This window comes from Fukomys damarensis, unplaced genomic scaffold (assembly GCF_012274545.1).
Source record: "Fukomys damarensis isolate Sample0158 unplaced genomic scaffold, DMR_v1.0_HiC HiC_scaffold_35, whole genome shotgun sequence".
NCBI lineage: Eukaryota > Metazoa > Chordata > Mammalia > Rodentia > Bathyergidae > Fukomys > Fukomys damarensis.
This window is the reverse complement of record NW_022900947.1, coordinates 8,215,502-8,231,541: the sequence shown is the minus strand read 5'-3', so window position 1 is coordinate 8,231,541 and position 16,040 is coordinate 8,215,502. Positions and strand designations below refer to the sequence as shown.

Below are 16,040 nucleotides of genomic sequence, written 5' to 3'. Positions count from 1 at the left end.
TTTGTGACACCAGGGATCGAACTCTGATCTTTGTGCTTGGGAGGCAGGCAGCAGAACCACTGGGCTAAATCCCTGGCCCCAGGTCTTTAGGTTTTGAATCTCTAATGTCTCTGAGGCAATCAACTGTGGTGGTGTGATGCCTTTATCGCATTTTTTTTGTTTTTTTTTTTTTTTTTTTTTTTTTTTGGTACCAGGGATCGAACTCTGATCTTTGTGCTTGGGAGGCAGGCAGCAGAACCACTGGGCTAAATCCCTGGCCCCAGGTCTTTAGGTTTTGAATCTCTAATGTCTCTGAGGCAATCAACTGTGGTGGTGTGATGTGCCTTTATCGCAGACTTTCTTCACTTAAGCCCTCTTTCTCTTGTTCAGGACACAAACTCCGCTGTATTGGCACCCACACAGCTGGACTCCTCTGGTGCACTGGGTCACAGGGTCCCCATAGACTCTTGAGCATCAATAATACTAAATATTTTCCAACAGCTTGTTCTAAAAGACAAGTAGGAAGTTGTTTTTGAAACAGAAAGGGAAACTTTGCAGAAGATGAGTGGAGGCAGACTTAAGTTAGAAGAAAACATCTCTTGTTCATCCTTCTCTATAGGAAGAGAATTGTGGAGATTTGGAAGAACTATATAAAACAAATTCTGAGACAGACAACACTGTTTCAAGGGCTGCGGAAGACAAAGGTGAGTAAAACTTCCCTAGATAAACTGAGAAACTAAGCTTTCAAAACAGTCAGCATCTCTCCTTTTGAGCTTATCAGTAGAAGTGTCTGTTTTGCTCCTTTGGTCTCTGTATGTTACACCAAAGGTTTGGCCGTGGTTTTTAATTTGAGCCCTGCTCTACCTCAAGTGGCTTCTCACTTAACCAAACTAGGGCTGCTGATTTGGATGGTGGAAGTGTGTCATTGGAGTGCTGTTTGTGCATGTGTGACAGCCCTGAGCAGCAGTGAAGGCCACAGGGCACACAGCTTTGTCTTTTCTGCAGATGAATTTAGCAGTGGCGAGACTACTGGTGAAAAGACGGAGCAGAATGAAGATGACAGCATCAAATCACAAGAGGTGAGAACTGCTCTCCATACTTACTTTGCTCAGAACTATTTAAGTACTGAGAGCTCGTTTTTCTTCTAAGTACAGTGGGACACCATTTCATACAGTGTGTTTTATCACTGTCATTATGATTAATTTTGTTCACTTTGTTTTATCAAAACCTTTCTGGAGACCCACTTTTGTTACAGCCATGTAAAGATAGCCACCACTACACCAGTGGCAATTTCAGGCTCCTGGCCCTACAGCTGAGCACTGCCAGCCCACTAGCAGGACGAGAAGGGACAGAAGGCTTGGGCCACGAGTCCCACCAGAACAATGTGAGAGCAGCAGCAGGAGAGCCGGAAGAGACCCACTTTCATGAGGCAGGGTTAGGGGTTCCAGGGAGGCTGCAGGCTGACCCACCAGCTCCAGGCTGTTCCAGTTTGTAGGTGGCCCACGGGGCAGAGTGGAAGTGGCCTGGGGTGAGACAGAACCTCTTGAATCCAGGGACACAACAATTGTAGAGTTGGCCAGTCTTCTTATGGTTCTTTATGTCTTTTCATACTTCTGTATGAGACTCAGCGGACCCCTTTACTTTTTATACAATGTAATATTTGATCACAAGTAACTTGAACTAAATCCCATTTTAAAAGGGCATATACAGTTCTTAAAAAGTAAGAAGGTGACACTCACTGAGTGCTCACTTCCACAATCCTCACCACTGGGTGTGTTCCTGTGAGTTACCAGTATTTATCAGGAGTGGGAACTGCAGCAAAAGGAAGAAAGAAAACATTACACCCAACATCACTTATTTCTTGAGTAAAAAAGCTGCAAATTGAGCCTTTTTAGGAGAGACCACTTAAGTCTCTCTCTCTCTCTTTTTTTTTTTTTTTGGTACCAGGGATTGAACTCAGATCCTCACATTCTCATGCGGCAGAACCACTGACCTAAATCCTTGACCGTGCTTAAGTCTCATTTTGAGAAAACAAACTATTTGTATAATAGGGGACAAAATTTTTCTTTAATTGCTGGTTTTGTTTTTCATTTCCCTCATAGGAAGATCAGCCAATAATTATTAAAAGGAAAAGAGGAAGACCTCGTAAATACCCTGTGGAAACAGCAATAAAATCAAGTAGGTATTTGGTATGTCCTCAGTTAATACACTAGAAATTTTTGAAATGAATTTTCTAAGTGAGTTTTTTTGCTTGTTTTTTGTTTTGTTTTGTTTTGTTTTTTTGTTTTTTTTAGAGGAAGACTCCAAAACAGAGATTGGCATTGTTTCTGTAAGTAATTGCAAAAGATGAGAAAGAATTCACAAATACTTGCTCTTATCCTGGAAAGTGAATAGTACTATAATATCTAGTATTTGAACAGCTTTAAAAGATTTTCTTCAATAAATCATAAGATAATTATTCAAATAATATTATGACCAGTAATATCTTTATATAAACAGAATTATCTCTAAAGATTTGCCCTACTGTAGTTAATCTTGATTAAAGCACAGAAATTTGCTCTTACATGATTTTGACATGGTGGCTTTTTACGGAGACTTCTGAGATGTCTTACCGTGTTACTACTCTCTATGATACTATTTTACAGTACAGTGTGTACTCATTATAGTAAAGGGGGACTCCTTTGCGACGCTTCATCTTTTTTTAGCAGTCTTTGTATTTGGCCCTAAAGTATATACCCAGCAAAATCATTGGGTCAAAACTTCATTGCCTTCAATGGTAGCATTGTAAGGACATACATTTGTCCACTGACCTAGGAGAAGCACCTGGGATTCAAGTGTCAGCTTTGCCACTTACTTTCAGACCTGTGACTTGGGAGCACTTATGTAAGACTCATTTTCCTTGGTATAAAGTGGGATAAAGATACCTATAGTATCACTCTCATAGAATTAGCATAAGACACCAAACCAGAGAGCCACATGTGAGCTGGTTTACTGGACTGGGGAAGGTGGCAGTCACAGCCCCACAGCATTGTCTTCAGTGCTTGTCCTTCAAAGCTACAGCTGGAAGCTGGGGAAGAGGCCTGTGGCAAAGGCCACGTGTTCAGAAGCATTAGGTACCTCTATTTACTACATGTGCTTAGCTGCAGAAAATAAGTTCCAGACATTCTGTTTACTGATAAATAGAGTCTAGTAAATACTTTACCTTTCTGTGTGATAAACAAAACCTGCTTATTTCACTGTGGTTTTTTTTGTTTGAAACTAGGTAGAGCAGTCTCCGCCTAGCAACAAACCGAAAGTAACACAAGCAGGTATGTACCTAGAGCATTTCTATGCCTTGTGTGATCGAGGGAGCTGGGTGTGCTTTCATTTCGCACAGGAAATTTTCAAACTGACTATAAGTAATTTTTTTTCATTATTGAGCCAGCAAGGCTGGCTGTTGGGGTGAGTTTTCAAGTTCCATTCTGTTTCTCCTTGGTAAAAATTGTCCTTGAAGCTATGACTGACTCTTCTTTCTATCCTTTTCTGTGACCTGACATTTTCTTGGCTTATGAGGCCTAGGAAGCCTTCCTAGAGGAGGGTAAAGCTAACAAAACCAAAATAGTAAAAGCACTCCTTCTGTAGAAAAGACTTGCACTGCATGTCCAAAGCTTTTTAAAGAAATAAAATCCCTCTGGTATTGGACACTGTCATCAGGAATGCACAAATTCAGCTCAAGAACATGTTATTCTCAGAGGAATAACAGTTTTGAAAGCAGGTGTGCAACTAACTTGCACACCTTGAGTCCAGGAGTCAACATGAAATCATTTCAAGTATTTTGCCATCATTCCAAGCAGGAAAAAAATATTCCAAAATGTTGATAATGATCAGCTCTGGGTGGCAGGATGATGGGCTTATTCCTTCTTATGTAGTTGATGCAAGCAGTTTCCAGATATTTTTCAGTGTGTGTATATTAGTTTCATGGTTTGAAATTTTTAGCATAAAAACAGGAGCAATTTTGGGACTTTAAAGGCTTGACTAAAGCAAAAGGGGAGCTAGGCAAAGTGGTACACACCTGAAATCTCAGCTACTCATGATGCTGAGGCAGGAGGATCACAAGTTCAAGATCAGCCTAGGCAGTTTAGTACCTAAAAAGGGTTGGGGATGTAACTCAGTGGTAAAATGCCTTTGGGTTTGATCCAAGGTACCAAAAAACAAAAGTGAAGAGGATTGAGTGTGACAGCTTTTTCATCAAATAAATAATACAGAGTCAGCTTAAGAAAGCACATAATCTTTCAGCAAGATAAAGCAAATGTATATATAATGTCTGTATAAAATTTCTTCTACACTTAACCATATGTGAACTTTAGATTCTACTTCAGTTTTTCTTGTCTCTTGATAAATTCATGTTTATTTTTTTAAATGAGGGAGAATTCTACTTATGCTTGGTTTTTATTAAGACTTTTTAAATATCTTAAGTCCACACCACAAAAAAATCTTTATAACTCAACGTACTTTTTACAGATTCCAGTTTCAGCTCTGTGATTTATGTAATGGGGTTTGACAATATGTTTCTGAATCTGGGTAATGATTAGAAGTGTAAGCAGACTTTTTGCTGGCCTTTCTGTTGGTTAACTTCTCCATTTTCATTAGCATATTGGACTTGGAGGAAAGGGCAACTACTGCCTATAGTTTTCATCATTAAGAATTGCTGTTAGAAAGCCAAGCGTTGTGGCTCACGCCTGTAATCCCAGCATTCGAGAGGCTGAGGCAGGAGGATCACTGTGAGTTTGAGACCAGCCTGGGCTACATAGTGGGTTCCAGATCAGTCTCAACTACTTAGTGAGACCCTGTCTCAAAAAACAAAAAAATTGCTGTTGAGGGCCAGGGATTCAGCTCAGTGGCACCACAGCTGCCTCACAAGCGCAAAGTTATGAGTTTGATCCCCCTTCTTAAAAAAGAATTACTTTTGAATTTTTGAATGCTCGTCATTTTAGCTTCAAATATTGCATTGATTAATCTTCATTTTCTTACCACAATTCATTCTCAGAAAATTATAAGAATCTATAGAAAACATATGCATAATGAATAGTAATACATTACCTATAAACTGGCCTGTAGTGTGTAGTTTTTTAATTGCCATGATATATTTGATATCAAGAGAATTCAACTGTCACTTAGTATATTAGCTGTGTAAGTCTGAACAAAGTATGGAAATCAAGTTACTGAAGTCTGATTTTTCCAAACTATTATACTTATAGAACTATGTTGAGATTCAAAAGCGTAGGTCATGTGACCTTAAACCAAAGTCTGAAATGTTCCAAACCCCAAAACTTTCGTGATAGGACTTCATCTGCAGTCCAGATGCAGGCGCACTTAAAAAATGCATAAAATTGTCTCAGCCTATGTTCATAAAATATATATGAAAGATAAATGAATTTCATGTCTAGACTTGGGTTCTGTCCCCAAGATAACTCAAATATATGCAAATATTTAAAATTATGAAATAGGAAAATTCCTGATCCCAAGCATTTTAGAAAAGCAATACTCAGCTTTTTGGTTATCACAGGCTGTGCTCTCTGCTGCATTTTGGAGGCTCCCTGCATACCCCCTTTCCTCTTTCCTTTTCTGGGTTGGGAACATCTTACAGATGAAGAGGCTCGGGAATTTTAAGTAATTTAGTCAGATCACATAACTAACTTATCACAAATCTGAAATGACTTCAGTCTCTGATATGCTCCCTAGTAGGAGTTTTCCTTTAGTCTTCACTTGTCTGATACAAGATAGTGACAAACTGTATATCAAAATTATTAATTAGCACTTAACAGATAACAAGCCAGATTGACTATTGAATCTAATTTTATAGGTGTAAGTGTTAATAGGAAATTTTGCTTTTCTTAAAGATGAATCCAATAAAGAAACGGCTAACCTACAAGAAAGAAGTTCAAGCATTGTAAGTGTTAGTTTTCTGATCAAGATGCATCCTTTAGAAGAGAACTTAGTAAATACTCATACTCAGTTGACCATGCTCTTAACTTCAGTTTTATCAATTCTAGGATGATGGTGAAGAAAAAGCAATAGGGAGTGCTCGTCGGAGAGGAAGAAAGCCCAAGCGTTCACTCACCCTGTCAGATGATGCTGGTATATCCTCAGAGTATTCTCAATCACAGTCTTATTATTTCAAAATCACTTTTTTTTTTTTAGTTTTCCTTTGGGTGAGAAAAAAATCCAGTGGGTTATAGCTAGTATTAATATTACACAAATATGTGTGAAATAGCTCTAATCCTGTGTCAGAAATGCTACATTCCAGATGCTTTTCTGAGTACATGTGAATTTTTCATCAATGCTGGCTGTGAACTACATAAGTAAACTATCCAAAATGTGTTTGAGATTAAGTTAAACAGTTGTGAATTGCAAGTGCTGAAACCAAGAGGAAGTGGAAAACCACTTCTTCTGCCTCCAAGTCCCTAATATCCTAAGTTCTGAGCTCTGTGACTCTCCTTTGGAAGTGTCTTTGGGAATTGTACATTCCAGGTGTTACTATTCTGTCTGAACAGAATCCTCTGAGCCAGAGAGAAAACGCCAGAAATCGGTTTCTGAATCAACTGAGGACAAAAAAGATCAGGAGTCTGATGAGGAAGAGGAAGAAGAGGAAGACGATGAACCCTTGGGAGCCACCACACGGTCCACCACCAGATCAGAGGCACAGAGGTAATGGGGTGACCCGCAGCTGCCACAGAGCTGCACTGCTTGTCTGCCGGAAACAGCTCCAGCTTTGTGGGATTCTCTTCAAAGTGCACAGCTCGCCTCATGGGAAGCTCTTTGCTTTTATTTTATCTTCAACAGAGGGCATGTGCTCTCAGCCCTCTGCCAGTCTGCATCTTCTTTGAGAACCCATTCTGTCTTCAGTTATTTTGGGGGTCATTTCATAGTCTTCAGGTTTCAAATGCATGTTTGCTGGAACCTGTTAATTCTTTCGATAATCTTTTTGTGAGCATCTCCTGTCTCAGACATTGTGCCAAGTATAGAGTCACAGAGAAAAACGAGCCCCTCGCTCAGTGTGCTTAACCTCAGGGAGCAGGAGAATTGGGCACACACACTGTCACGCCACTGCTGTCATCACTTGCACCAATCATAGGAAATTGCCCAAATTTGGCCATTTTCATCCTTATGTAAATGGGAATTCCAAATGTTTCCCAAAAGAGACAGAAGCCTCTGGGGAAGAAGAGTAGATGGTCGGAGGAGTTTGGGGAAGTCAGGGATTCTCTCTCCTCTTTTCGTCACAGAGCACATTAAGGTACTGAAGGCTCCACAGAGTTTAAAGGAAGGAAGCCTGGATTGGCCCATTACACTCTCTCCTCCCTGACCAACAGCCCATGTCATTATACCAACACCAGCCAGCATTCCTTGTCCACAGCTCATTTTGAGAAATGATGTGTGGCTGTATAGTCACATCCTCATTCCTAAAACTTTTTCCAAGGCAAGAATGTTTTATAGTTTTAATGTGATTCAGTTGATTTTAGCATAATTTTCTATAATTGTGTTATCCAAAATTGATGAAAAAGTTCAGGAATATATTCATTTCAAAAAGTGTCACTATTAACACCTGTCACCATAATATGTTACTAACAGTGTCATAAGCCACACATGGTGGCAGACATCTGTAATCCCAGCTGCTGGGGGCTGAGGCAGGAGGGTTCATAAGTTGGAGGTCACCCTGGCAACTTAGCAAGACCCTCTCTCGAAAATGACTGAAGTTTAGCTCAGTCTGAGTTCAAATCCCATTACCACAAAAACGTAGATTTAAAATCAAGCAGTTTGTGATTCCTTCCAAGTTACACGTATTAGCCACTGGTGCCAAGGTTTGGTTTCTCAGAGTCAAACTGTAAAGCCAAGGACTCAAGGAGCTCACCTGACCAGAGGTAAAGTGAGCTCACGTTTGGGGTTTTTGGCTGTGCAGCTCAGACAAGTAGAAGACGCTGCTGCTGCTGAGCGCGCCCAGCACTGCACATTCCCAGCACACAGCTTCCTCTTGTGGTCCTGGAAGCCTGGTCAGTGCAGCGGGGCTTGACTCAGAGAGGGTTCCACAGGTCTTCCAGCTGCTGCCCAGTAAGGATCTAAAAAGGCCTGTCAGACTTGCCTCCTTAAGAGTGTCCTTTAAAAGTAAACCAAATTCAATTTACACAGCTTGATAATCTCTTGGACTTATAAGTGGGTTCTTTTCTCTTTGACTTCAGTTCCTCAGCATTGGGCGACTGGTTGCAGGGCTCTGGTACCTTTAGTTTTTCATCTTCTCACGGCTGGATGTGTCCCCCGTGGTCATCTGGCACCGTCGTCCCCGAGGGCCTGAGCCACTGCATGAGCTCCTGGGAAAAGCCTTCCTCCTCCTGCACGAACCTCAGAGGTCAGGGGAAGCCACCTCCTCCCTAGCAGTCTCTGTGTCCTGCTGAACTCTGCCTCTCTTGGTTCTCGTTCCACTCTTAGGGACTTTCTTATAATTCTCCCTTAAATATCTGTAGCAGCTGCTGCTTGTTTTGGGCCTTCTCCTCGTCCCTGTTCACTCTCCTCAGCTCATATCCTCTTTAAGAAACATTATTTTATTCCAAGTGTGGTCTAGTGAATCCAGAAGAGGATTGTGTAGCTTTGTCTTCTCCATCCTGTTTGTCAGTAGGCGTCTGAATCAGAGTTGCCTTAGGTTGCACTAAACACGTGCTTTGGCCTAGAGTTTCTACTGATACAGATCTTCTCTTACCTGACTTCTTTCTTCTTCCGTTGACTCCTAGAACCTTAGAATTGATCCCTGTGAATTGTGCTCTCACGAGTCTTGGCTCCCTATTCTGAGCTCTTAGGGTAGCCTTTATGTTGCCAGCCAGTGTATTCTGTATGTGTCACAGATTCATCTTCTAAGCTGTAAAATGTCATGCACAATAAGAGAGCCGTGCAGGTGCCCTTAGTCCTGGCTAACATCACGGTCTGCCTTCTAGCGATGGTCAGGAAAGCCAGCCATGTACCTGCTTTCAGTCCCTGCTCTGTCTTGCTGTGAGGAGCTTCATCCTTTTTAACTGGCCCCAAGGCCTGGCATATTCAGCACTACGATTGCCCAGTGTCTCTATAATCTGTTTCAGAAAGCATCATAGCGAGCCATCTGCACGTGCAACATCCAAACTTGGCAACCCAGAAACAGTTTCTCCTAGAAATCGCCAAAAATTAGCAAAAGAGAAGTTACCTACCAAGGAAAAAGTTAGTAAATCTCCCCCATTAGGAAGGTAAGTCCCTGCTTGCACCTCAAGTCATGTTGAACCCCCTGAGATATTTTTGGGGAATGTTGCTTTCTTCCTAAGTTGCTTTCAGAATCTTCTCTCACCAAATAACTGGGGGTAGAGGTGGGACAGGACAGAAGGTGTCCGCAGTGGCCTCACTGCTTGGCCGAGCCACATGGGCTTGTCCTTGGTGCGGGACCCTTGTCTGGCAGCTCTGTCCACTGAGACCAGAGGCAGGGCTGTCTTCTTCGCAGGGGTCGCAGGTCTGTGCCTGGGTTGTCAGCATGGCTTGGGAAAGCCACTACTGCTGTAGGCAGGGCACTGTAGATTAATGAGGTCCAGAGCTGAACGTCCTCTTCCAGCACAGTCACTGCCACCTTGCGCCTTGCACTGCAGCCTGTGTCACCTCTGCTCCCACGGGCTGTGCTGAGCCCTGCCCTTTCCTCGCTGTGCTCTTGAGGTGTGCACTCGCCCCACTGCCTTGGAAGCCAAGGCCTCCCCTCTTCTCACGGCTCTTCTGCAGGGTGCCTTTCCCTTCCACTTCACCCATCCTGGTCTCTTGTTACGCTTTCGGTCAGTACTGGATAGGTAAGCTAGCAGGTGGCTTGGCTGAGGTACCTCTGGTCTCTTTCTTCCTTTAGATCAGGAACGTGTCTACTTTCCTGTATTCCACAGCACTCAAACCTAAAAGGGGATCAGTGTATGAAAAACTGTCTTGGGGCCGGGGATTTAGCCCGGTGGTTCTCTGGCCTGCCTTGCAAGCGCAAGGACCCGAGTTCAATCCCTGGTACCAAAAAATAATAATAATAAATAAATAAATAAATAAATAACCGTCTTGACATTTCTTACCACAGTTCCATCTTTCCAACGCATTGGTAACATGTGCACTGTTATCCCCATGTCTGCAGAAGGCGAGCACACACTCACTTCATACAGCGCGGCACTGCATTTCTGTGTTACACGTGAGGGAAGACTGTCAGAAGATCTGCGCATGCTTCTCAGGGTTGGCCTGCAGAGGAGCTGTGTACTAAGAGGCAGGTCGGGCTCCTGCATCTGGGTGGCCTGGAGTCTGTAGTCTCACAGACTCCTAAGTGACCGGTGCCACTGGCCAGTCACAGACCGCACTCTGGCGAGTGGGGGCCCTGCCCACCTGCCAGGCTCCCAAGGGCCAAGACTGCACTGCTGTTCTCTGCTGGCTCAGCAGTGCCGGCTCCTGGCACACAGCATCTTTCTCTCCAGTAAACGAGGGTCTGGTAGTGTCCATGGGCACAGCTGGGATGGTTTATTGACAAGCCCTACATTTTTTTTTTTTTTTTTTTAAGTACATGTTCACCATCCATAACTGTCACATTCACCCTGGGGAATTTTACCCTACATAATATATCTTAATTCTTTTTGTCTCATCCCCTTCCCTGCCCGTCATCCTCCCCCTCCCTGTTTATAAAAGCTCTGTTTCCATTTTTCCTTCCATTCTCCCTTTTTTATGATCCCTTTTCCCTTCATCCCTCCCCCCTCCCCTCCCTTGTTTCCCTTCCCATTTGAACAAGTTCTTCCTGCTTCTCGGTATCTGTCCATCATTTTGCTCCTTATTTGCCCTTTCCATTTCTCACACGAGAGAAACCGTGATATGTAAGTTTGTGTGTCTGATTCATTTCACTGAAATTTATGGTATTTGTGTACAGTGGAGTACTTCTGTGCCACAGAGGATGCGCTTGAGGCATGTTTAGGTACATAGATGCATCTGGAGAACAAGCACTGCTCAGCCATTCTCAACATATGTGTGGGCACTGTTAGACAGGAGCCACACTGTCTACACAATGCAAGCCCCATCTTCCTCCAGCTAGCAGTTCTACTTTTCCAAGTCTATTCTTTCATTGATGATACATTTACTGCTTGTTACGCATGTGTTGAACATCGCAGTGGGCGCTGGAGTTAGAAAAGTGAATAAATGTCAGCAGCTTCCCTGGAGAAGCATCAGAGAGAAGTCCGATACGCATCAGACTTTCAAACTTGACAGCAGCCCATGGTAGGAATATATTTGCAATATTCAGTATCTGTTGCTCACATAGCTGCCTCACTAACTGAGACAGAATTTTCATGAGTCCAGATTAATAAGTGTGTTAGTGACATTATTTTCTCTTGTGTTCTGTTAATGCATTACTTTAAAGTACTGACTGTGCCTTGCATTTTGAAAAAGCCCAGCAGGTAAACTGTGATGGTGAGCATCTAATAATCCAAAGGGCTGTGGGGCTTTCAGGAGGGAGCAGCTTGCTGTGTGATGCACAGGATCCCAGAGGAATGACTTTGTAACTAGAGTTTGGTAGTGAGAGATTTGAAGCTGGATGTGGTGCTTGCTGATGCATACGTGTAATCCCAGCTACTCTGGAGGCTGAGGCAGAAAGATCACAAGTTCGAGTGCAGTCCAGGCAACTTAGCTAGAGCTTGTGTCTGAATAGAAAAGGGTTGGGGTTATAGCTCAGTGCTCCCCGGCTGTGGTCCCCAGTACCACTAAAGAGGAGGGACTTTGATCAGGTGGTGGTTTAGGAGAATTTTCATTTTTTCTTAAAATGACTTTGAAAGCCAGGCATGGTGGTGCACACCTATAATCCCAGCAGTCGGGAGGCTGAGGCAGGAGGGGGATCACTGTGAGTTCAAGACCAGCCTGCACTACATAGTAAGTTCCAGATTAGTCTCAACTACATACTGAGACCCTGTCTCAAAAAAAAAGACTTTTAAAACGATGTGTCACATCAAAGCATGAAGCTGTAAAAAGCTGCATTTTTTTGAGAATGGTAATTCTTTGGCCAAGCTGTATTCCAGGATAATATAAAAGTAGAAAGCTTGTGTGCTGTGTTCTGGATGACTTTGACTTGAAAACTTCAGAGCTGATGTGGACTTTATATATCTAAAGTATATGTAAGGATGTAACATGATCAACGGAGATTCCTACTAGACCTGGAGTCGGACAGGAGGACAGGGGTTCGCTGGTGCTAACGGCCTTGGTTGCTGTGCTCTCTAGCACTCCTTTGCTAGCACTGCAAGACCAGGTTTCGTACTTGCTCAGAACCTCGGCTACATTCCCGCAAGCTTGCTATTTGTCTCAGCTTGGGACAGTGTGTATAGGTAGGGCTGGCATTTGATTTGTTTTGTAGATAGAACTTGGGCAGAGTGGAGAGCTGCCTTGACCAAGGTCAATAGCAGAGGTGTCAGCGCTGGAGCCAGAACCCAGCCTTCCACCTTTCCCTGGGCCCTGTGTGTGTGAAGCTGTCAGCAAATAGCCACCTACCTCCAGCTCCTTTTCCCATAGGAATGTTACTGGGATTGACTTTTCTTAGCAGTCAAGTAGTCTGTTGCAATTTTTAAAGAACTACTGAAGTATTCGAAGCAGGTGTTTAACTCTCATCATTGCCCTGACTTTTGTTTAATGCAGATCAAAGGCACAGCTCTCCCCTTCTACCAAGCGCAAGAGAGAAGTGAGCCCTCCTGGGGCCCGGACACGAGGCCAGCAGAGAGTAGAGGAAGCCCCTGGGAAGAAGACAAAGCGGTAATCCCGGCCTCCTGGCCCCAGCATCCAGAGGAGCTCAGTGGAGGAAAAAGGGACAGGGACGTGTCTCCTGGCCGTGGGATTTTTTTTTTTTTTTTTTTTTTTTTTTTTAACCAAGAAAAGGGTATGCATGTGCTGTAAGTTCCTAGGTGCAAGCTTTTTCTTGTTATGTTTTAAACAGCTTTATAAACTATTGTTCATAGAAGATACTATGTACATTTATTTCAGATAAAGGAAAATAAGTTTACTTTGTATCTGAACTCAAAACAAAGTAGTGTATATTTTAACATTGGAAATTGGGGTTTCCCAATGTGACACGTCACAAAAGCAAACCCTTCCAGCCCATCAGACGCCAGGCTGCCGACTGGTGATCTGTGTATAGTATATAAACATGTAAAAATAGGCTGTATTTTACTCTATGTATGATGCTAATCAATGAACACTTTATTTATTTTACAGAGAAAACTTATCTGTGAACTTTGCTATATATCTGTTTATTTTATTTTATTATTTTTTTTAATAAAAAGGGTTTTAAATGCTATGCAGTCATTAGTAGAAACTTTTGTAGGACTCTGCCTGCCCTTAACTATCTGAATATGACCTGGCAGGAAATACAGACACTCGCATGTATCCAAGTAAAGTAGTGTAGCTAAAGAAAGGGTCTCCATTGCTTTTCTGTTCAGCCGTGACTGCTTTTTAAGAATGTAACTTGTTTCTAGATTATACTTGCGTCTGTCCCTTTACTACCAGCCCCTGTGACTGTAGAGATTCTGGTTCGGGTGACGTCGCCCCACCCCTGCAGCAGCACCCTCTGTCATGGTCACCTTCACTGGGCCTCCTCCAGGAGCTCCCATCTGTCTCTCCGTGGAGGGAAGTGCTCACTCCCAGCGACTCAGCTTCAGGATTTTATGTTGTTTTTATACACGATTATTTCAGGAGAGAAGCTGGTTTTATTACCAGATTCTTTTTTAAACATGTTTTAACTCCCATACGAACAAACTGTCCAACTTAAGTTTTTCATAAACTTTTCTTAAGGTCAAATTTGTCTCGCAATGATGTGATGAGTTGCCAAATGATTGAGATTATTTTAAAATGTTTTGTTCATATTCTTGTTTTATAATTAAAATATACATTCAGTATGTGTGGGTTTTTTGTTTTTGTTGTGTTTTTTGGTTGGGGTTTTTTTTTGACTCAATGTAAGGTGGATATTTCTGTCATTTTACATGGTTTCTTACTGAGATTTTATATATAAATTATAAAATGTTTCCCTAAAATATGAGTGGTAAGAATTATTTCTCCTGTGTTGTTTTCCCTCTGAAAACTGTTTCTCTGCAAGTCATTGATCTTTGATACCTCGTTCCATTTGCACATGCGAATATGCATCAGATCTAAAAGAGACCTTAGGACCAAGAATGTGAGAGTTTTCATTTTTATCTATATGGGTGAGTTTCACCTAAAACTGAAAAAGCCATCTCTCTTCCTTAAAACCAGACAAGGTTCCAAGGCCTCTGTTTGCTTGAGTAAGTCTCTGCATTCATCACGTTTAGATTGGTTCACAGAAGTGCTCGCCTGAAAATGGGCCCTCAGTGTGAAACCACTGCTCACCATGTAACAATGCTGCCTGCTGTGGGCCTGAGGAGCTGGCTTGTGAGGCAGTGTGGCCTCTTGATAAGTTGGGAACTAGATGACAGTGGGGAAGTCAGCAGGAGTGCTCGGTAGCTTCTGGTGCCTCGGAACCCCAAATAGAAAGAGGGTACCATTAACAGGGGACATTGGAAATAAGTGGGAGCAGTTCTTGGCCACACTGATGATTGGGTACCATTAGCATTTAGTAAAGGGAGGAGGTGGGGAATGCAAACCATCCTATAATTCACAGGACAGTCTAGAATTTTTTATAAAAGGAGAAAAAAAGATAATCTAGTCAAAAACGTACTGGCATCCCCCCACTGTTAACCTACTGTGGAACACTACAGACCATACCCGGATGGTCCTCTCTCCCCGGCCCATCTTGCTTTCCCCATAACAGCTGAGACAATCAACTGAGACTCGCTGAAGGTAGCAGAGTCCCGCGACAGAGAGGGGCTCATGATCAGCAGCTGCCTCCTCTTCCTTTGTTGGCAATCCGCAGTGGCCCTTTTGTACTCAGGCCTCCCTCGGTTGTGCCCTTCAACTCCTACACTCTGACTTCTTAAATGCTAGAACCTAAGACTCACCACAGCTGCCCCAATTGGGAATGAAATACTCTTCCCACAGAAATCTCACAGTTGGTAGCAAAGTGGAGACTGAACTCGTGTCCCCAGCCCCAGGCTACAGGATTCTTTCTGCTGCCCTGCCCCTACCCCTAGGACCAGAGCCTTCCTCCAAGCATCCTGTAGCCCATAAAACCCAACTGGTCAGACACCAGAGATGGCTTTAACTGGAAGAAATGATGAGAAAGTGCTTTCTTGTTTTGACCTGTTCTATTTAGTCGCACTGTGTGCAAGAGCACCATACGTTTTCTAAAATCACTGCTTAGCAAGATGGTTTTCAGACTATACTGACAAAGTCACTCTCTCAAGGGAAGAAAACTGGTTTTGTAGCCAACAGTTTTTCACTGAAACTGCTGTGCTGGGAAGATACACAATTACTAAGCCCCTTCCTTTCCATCCTTTCGCTCAGCCCTGGGGCCGCAGTAACACAAGTCTTATGGGGGTGGCAACTGAAGCAGACAACTGAGCCACAAACGTGAGTGTCTTGTCACAACACAGCAGTGGGGAGAAAGTCACCTTTTGGAGAAGAAAAAGGACTAACTCCTAGCAGAAGTATTTACTTATTTATTTATGAAGCAGACAACTGAGCCACAAACGTGAGTGTCTTGTCACAACACAGCAGTGGGGAGAAAGTCACCTTTTGGAGAAGAAAAAGGACTAACTCCTAGCAGAAGTATTTACTTTTTATTTATTTTTTTTTTTAAATACAGAGTGGAATTTCAAGAAAGGTTGAAATCCAGAGAAGACAGCGTTTTGCAGGCCAAGGAGCAGGAGTGGAAACTTGTTTTTGCACCAACTCAACCTTTCAAAGACCTGGTAGAAACAGACAAATAATAATAACTGTGTAGCTCTGTTTCATATTAATATGCACTAAAAAAATTGTTAGAGAAGTCTAGTTAGTTTATTCATCCAAAATTTTCTAAGATTATTAAATACGCTTTCTGCCCCAGACTCCCACATGAAAACTTAGATACCCCTGGAAATTGATGTAGCACAAAACCTTCAAAACCCTCACTCGGTTTCATAACAACC

The 16,040-nt window shown here is 42.7% G+C and overlaps 1 protein-coding gene across 1 annotated transcript in view; it reads left to right on the top strand.

The window, feature by feature from the left end:
- Window positions 1–12,864, top strand: part of Bod1l1 (biorientation of chromosomes in cell division 1 like 1) — a 55,331-nt gene extending 42,467 nt beyond the window's left edge. The window contains exons 20-29 of the mRNA XM_010641935.2: window positions 599–683; window positions 985–1,058; window positions 2,082–2,157; window positions 2,274–2,308; window positions 3,242–3,287; window positions 5,859–5,908; window positions 6,012–6,096; window positions 6,513–6,666; window positions 9,081–9,221; window positions 12,646–12,864. Of these exons, the coding sequence (XP_010640237.1) occupies window positions 599–683; window positions 985–1,058; window positions 2,082–2,157; window positions 2,274–2,308; window positions 3,242–3,287; window positions 5,859–5,908; window positions 6,012–6,096; window positions 6,513–6,666; window positions 9,081–9,221; window positions 12,646–12,763 (864 nt within the window). The 3' untranslated portion in view covers window positions 12,764–12,864. The remainder of the gene's footprint in view (window positions 1–598; window positions 684–984; window positions 1,059–2,081; window positions 2,158–2,273; window positions 2,309–3,241; window positions 3,288–5,858; window positions 5,909–6,011; window positions 6,097–6,512; window positions 6,667–9,080; window positions 9,222–12,645) is intronic.
- Window positions 12,865–16,040: the final 3,176 nt, after the last annotated feature.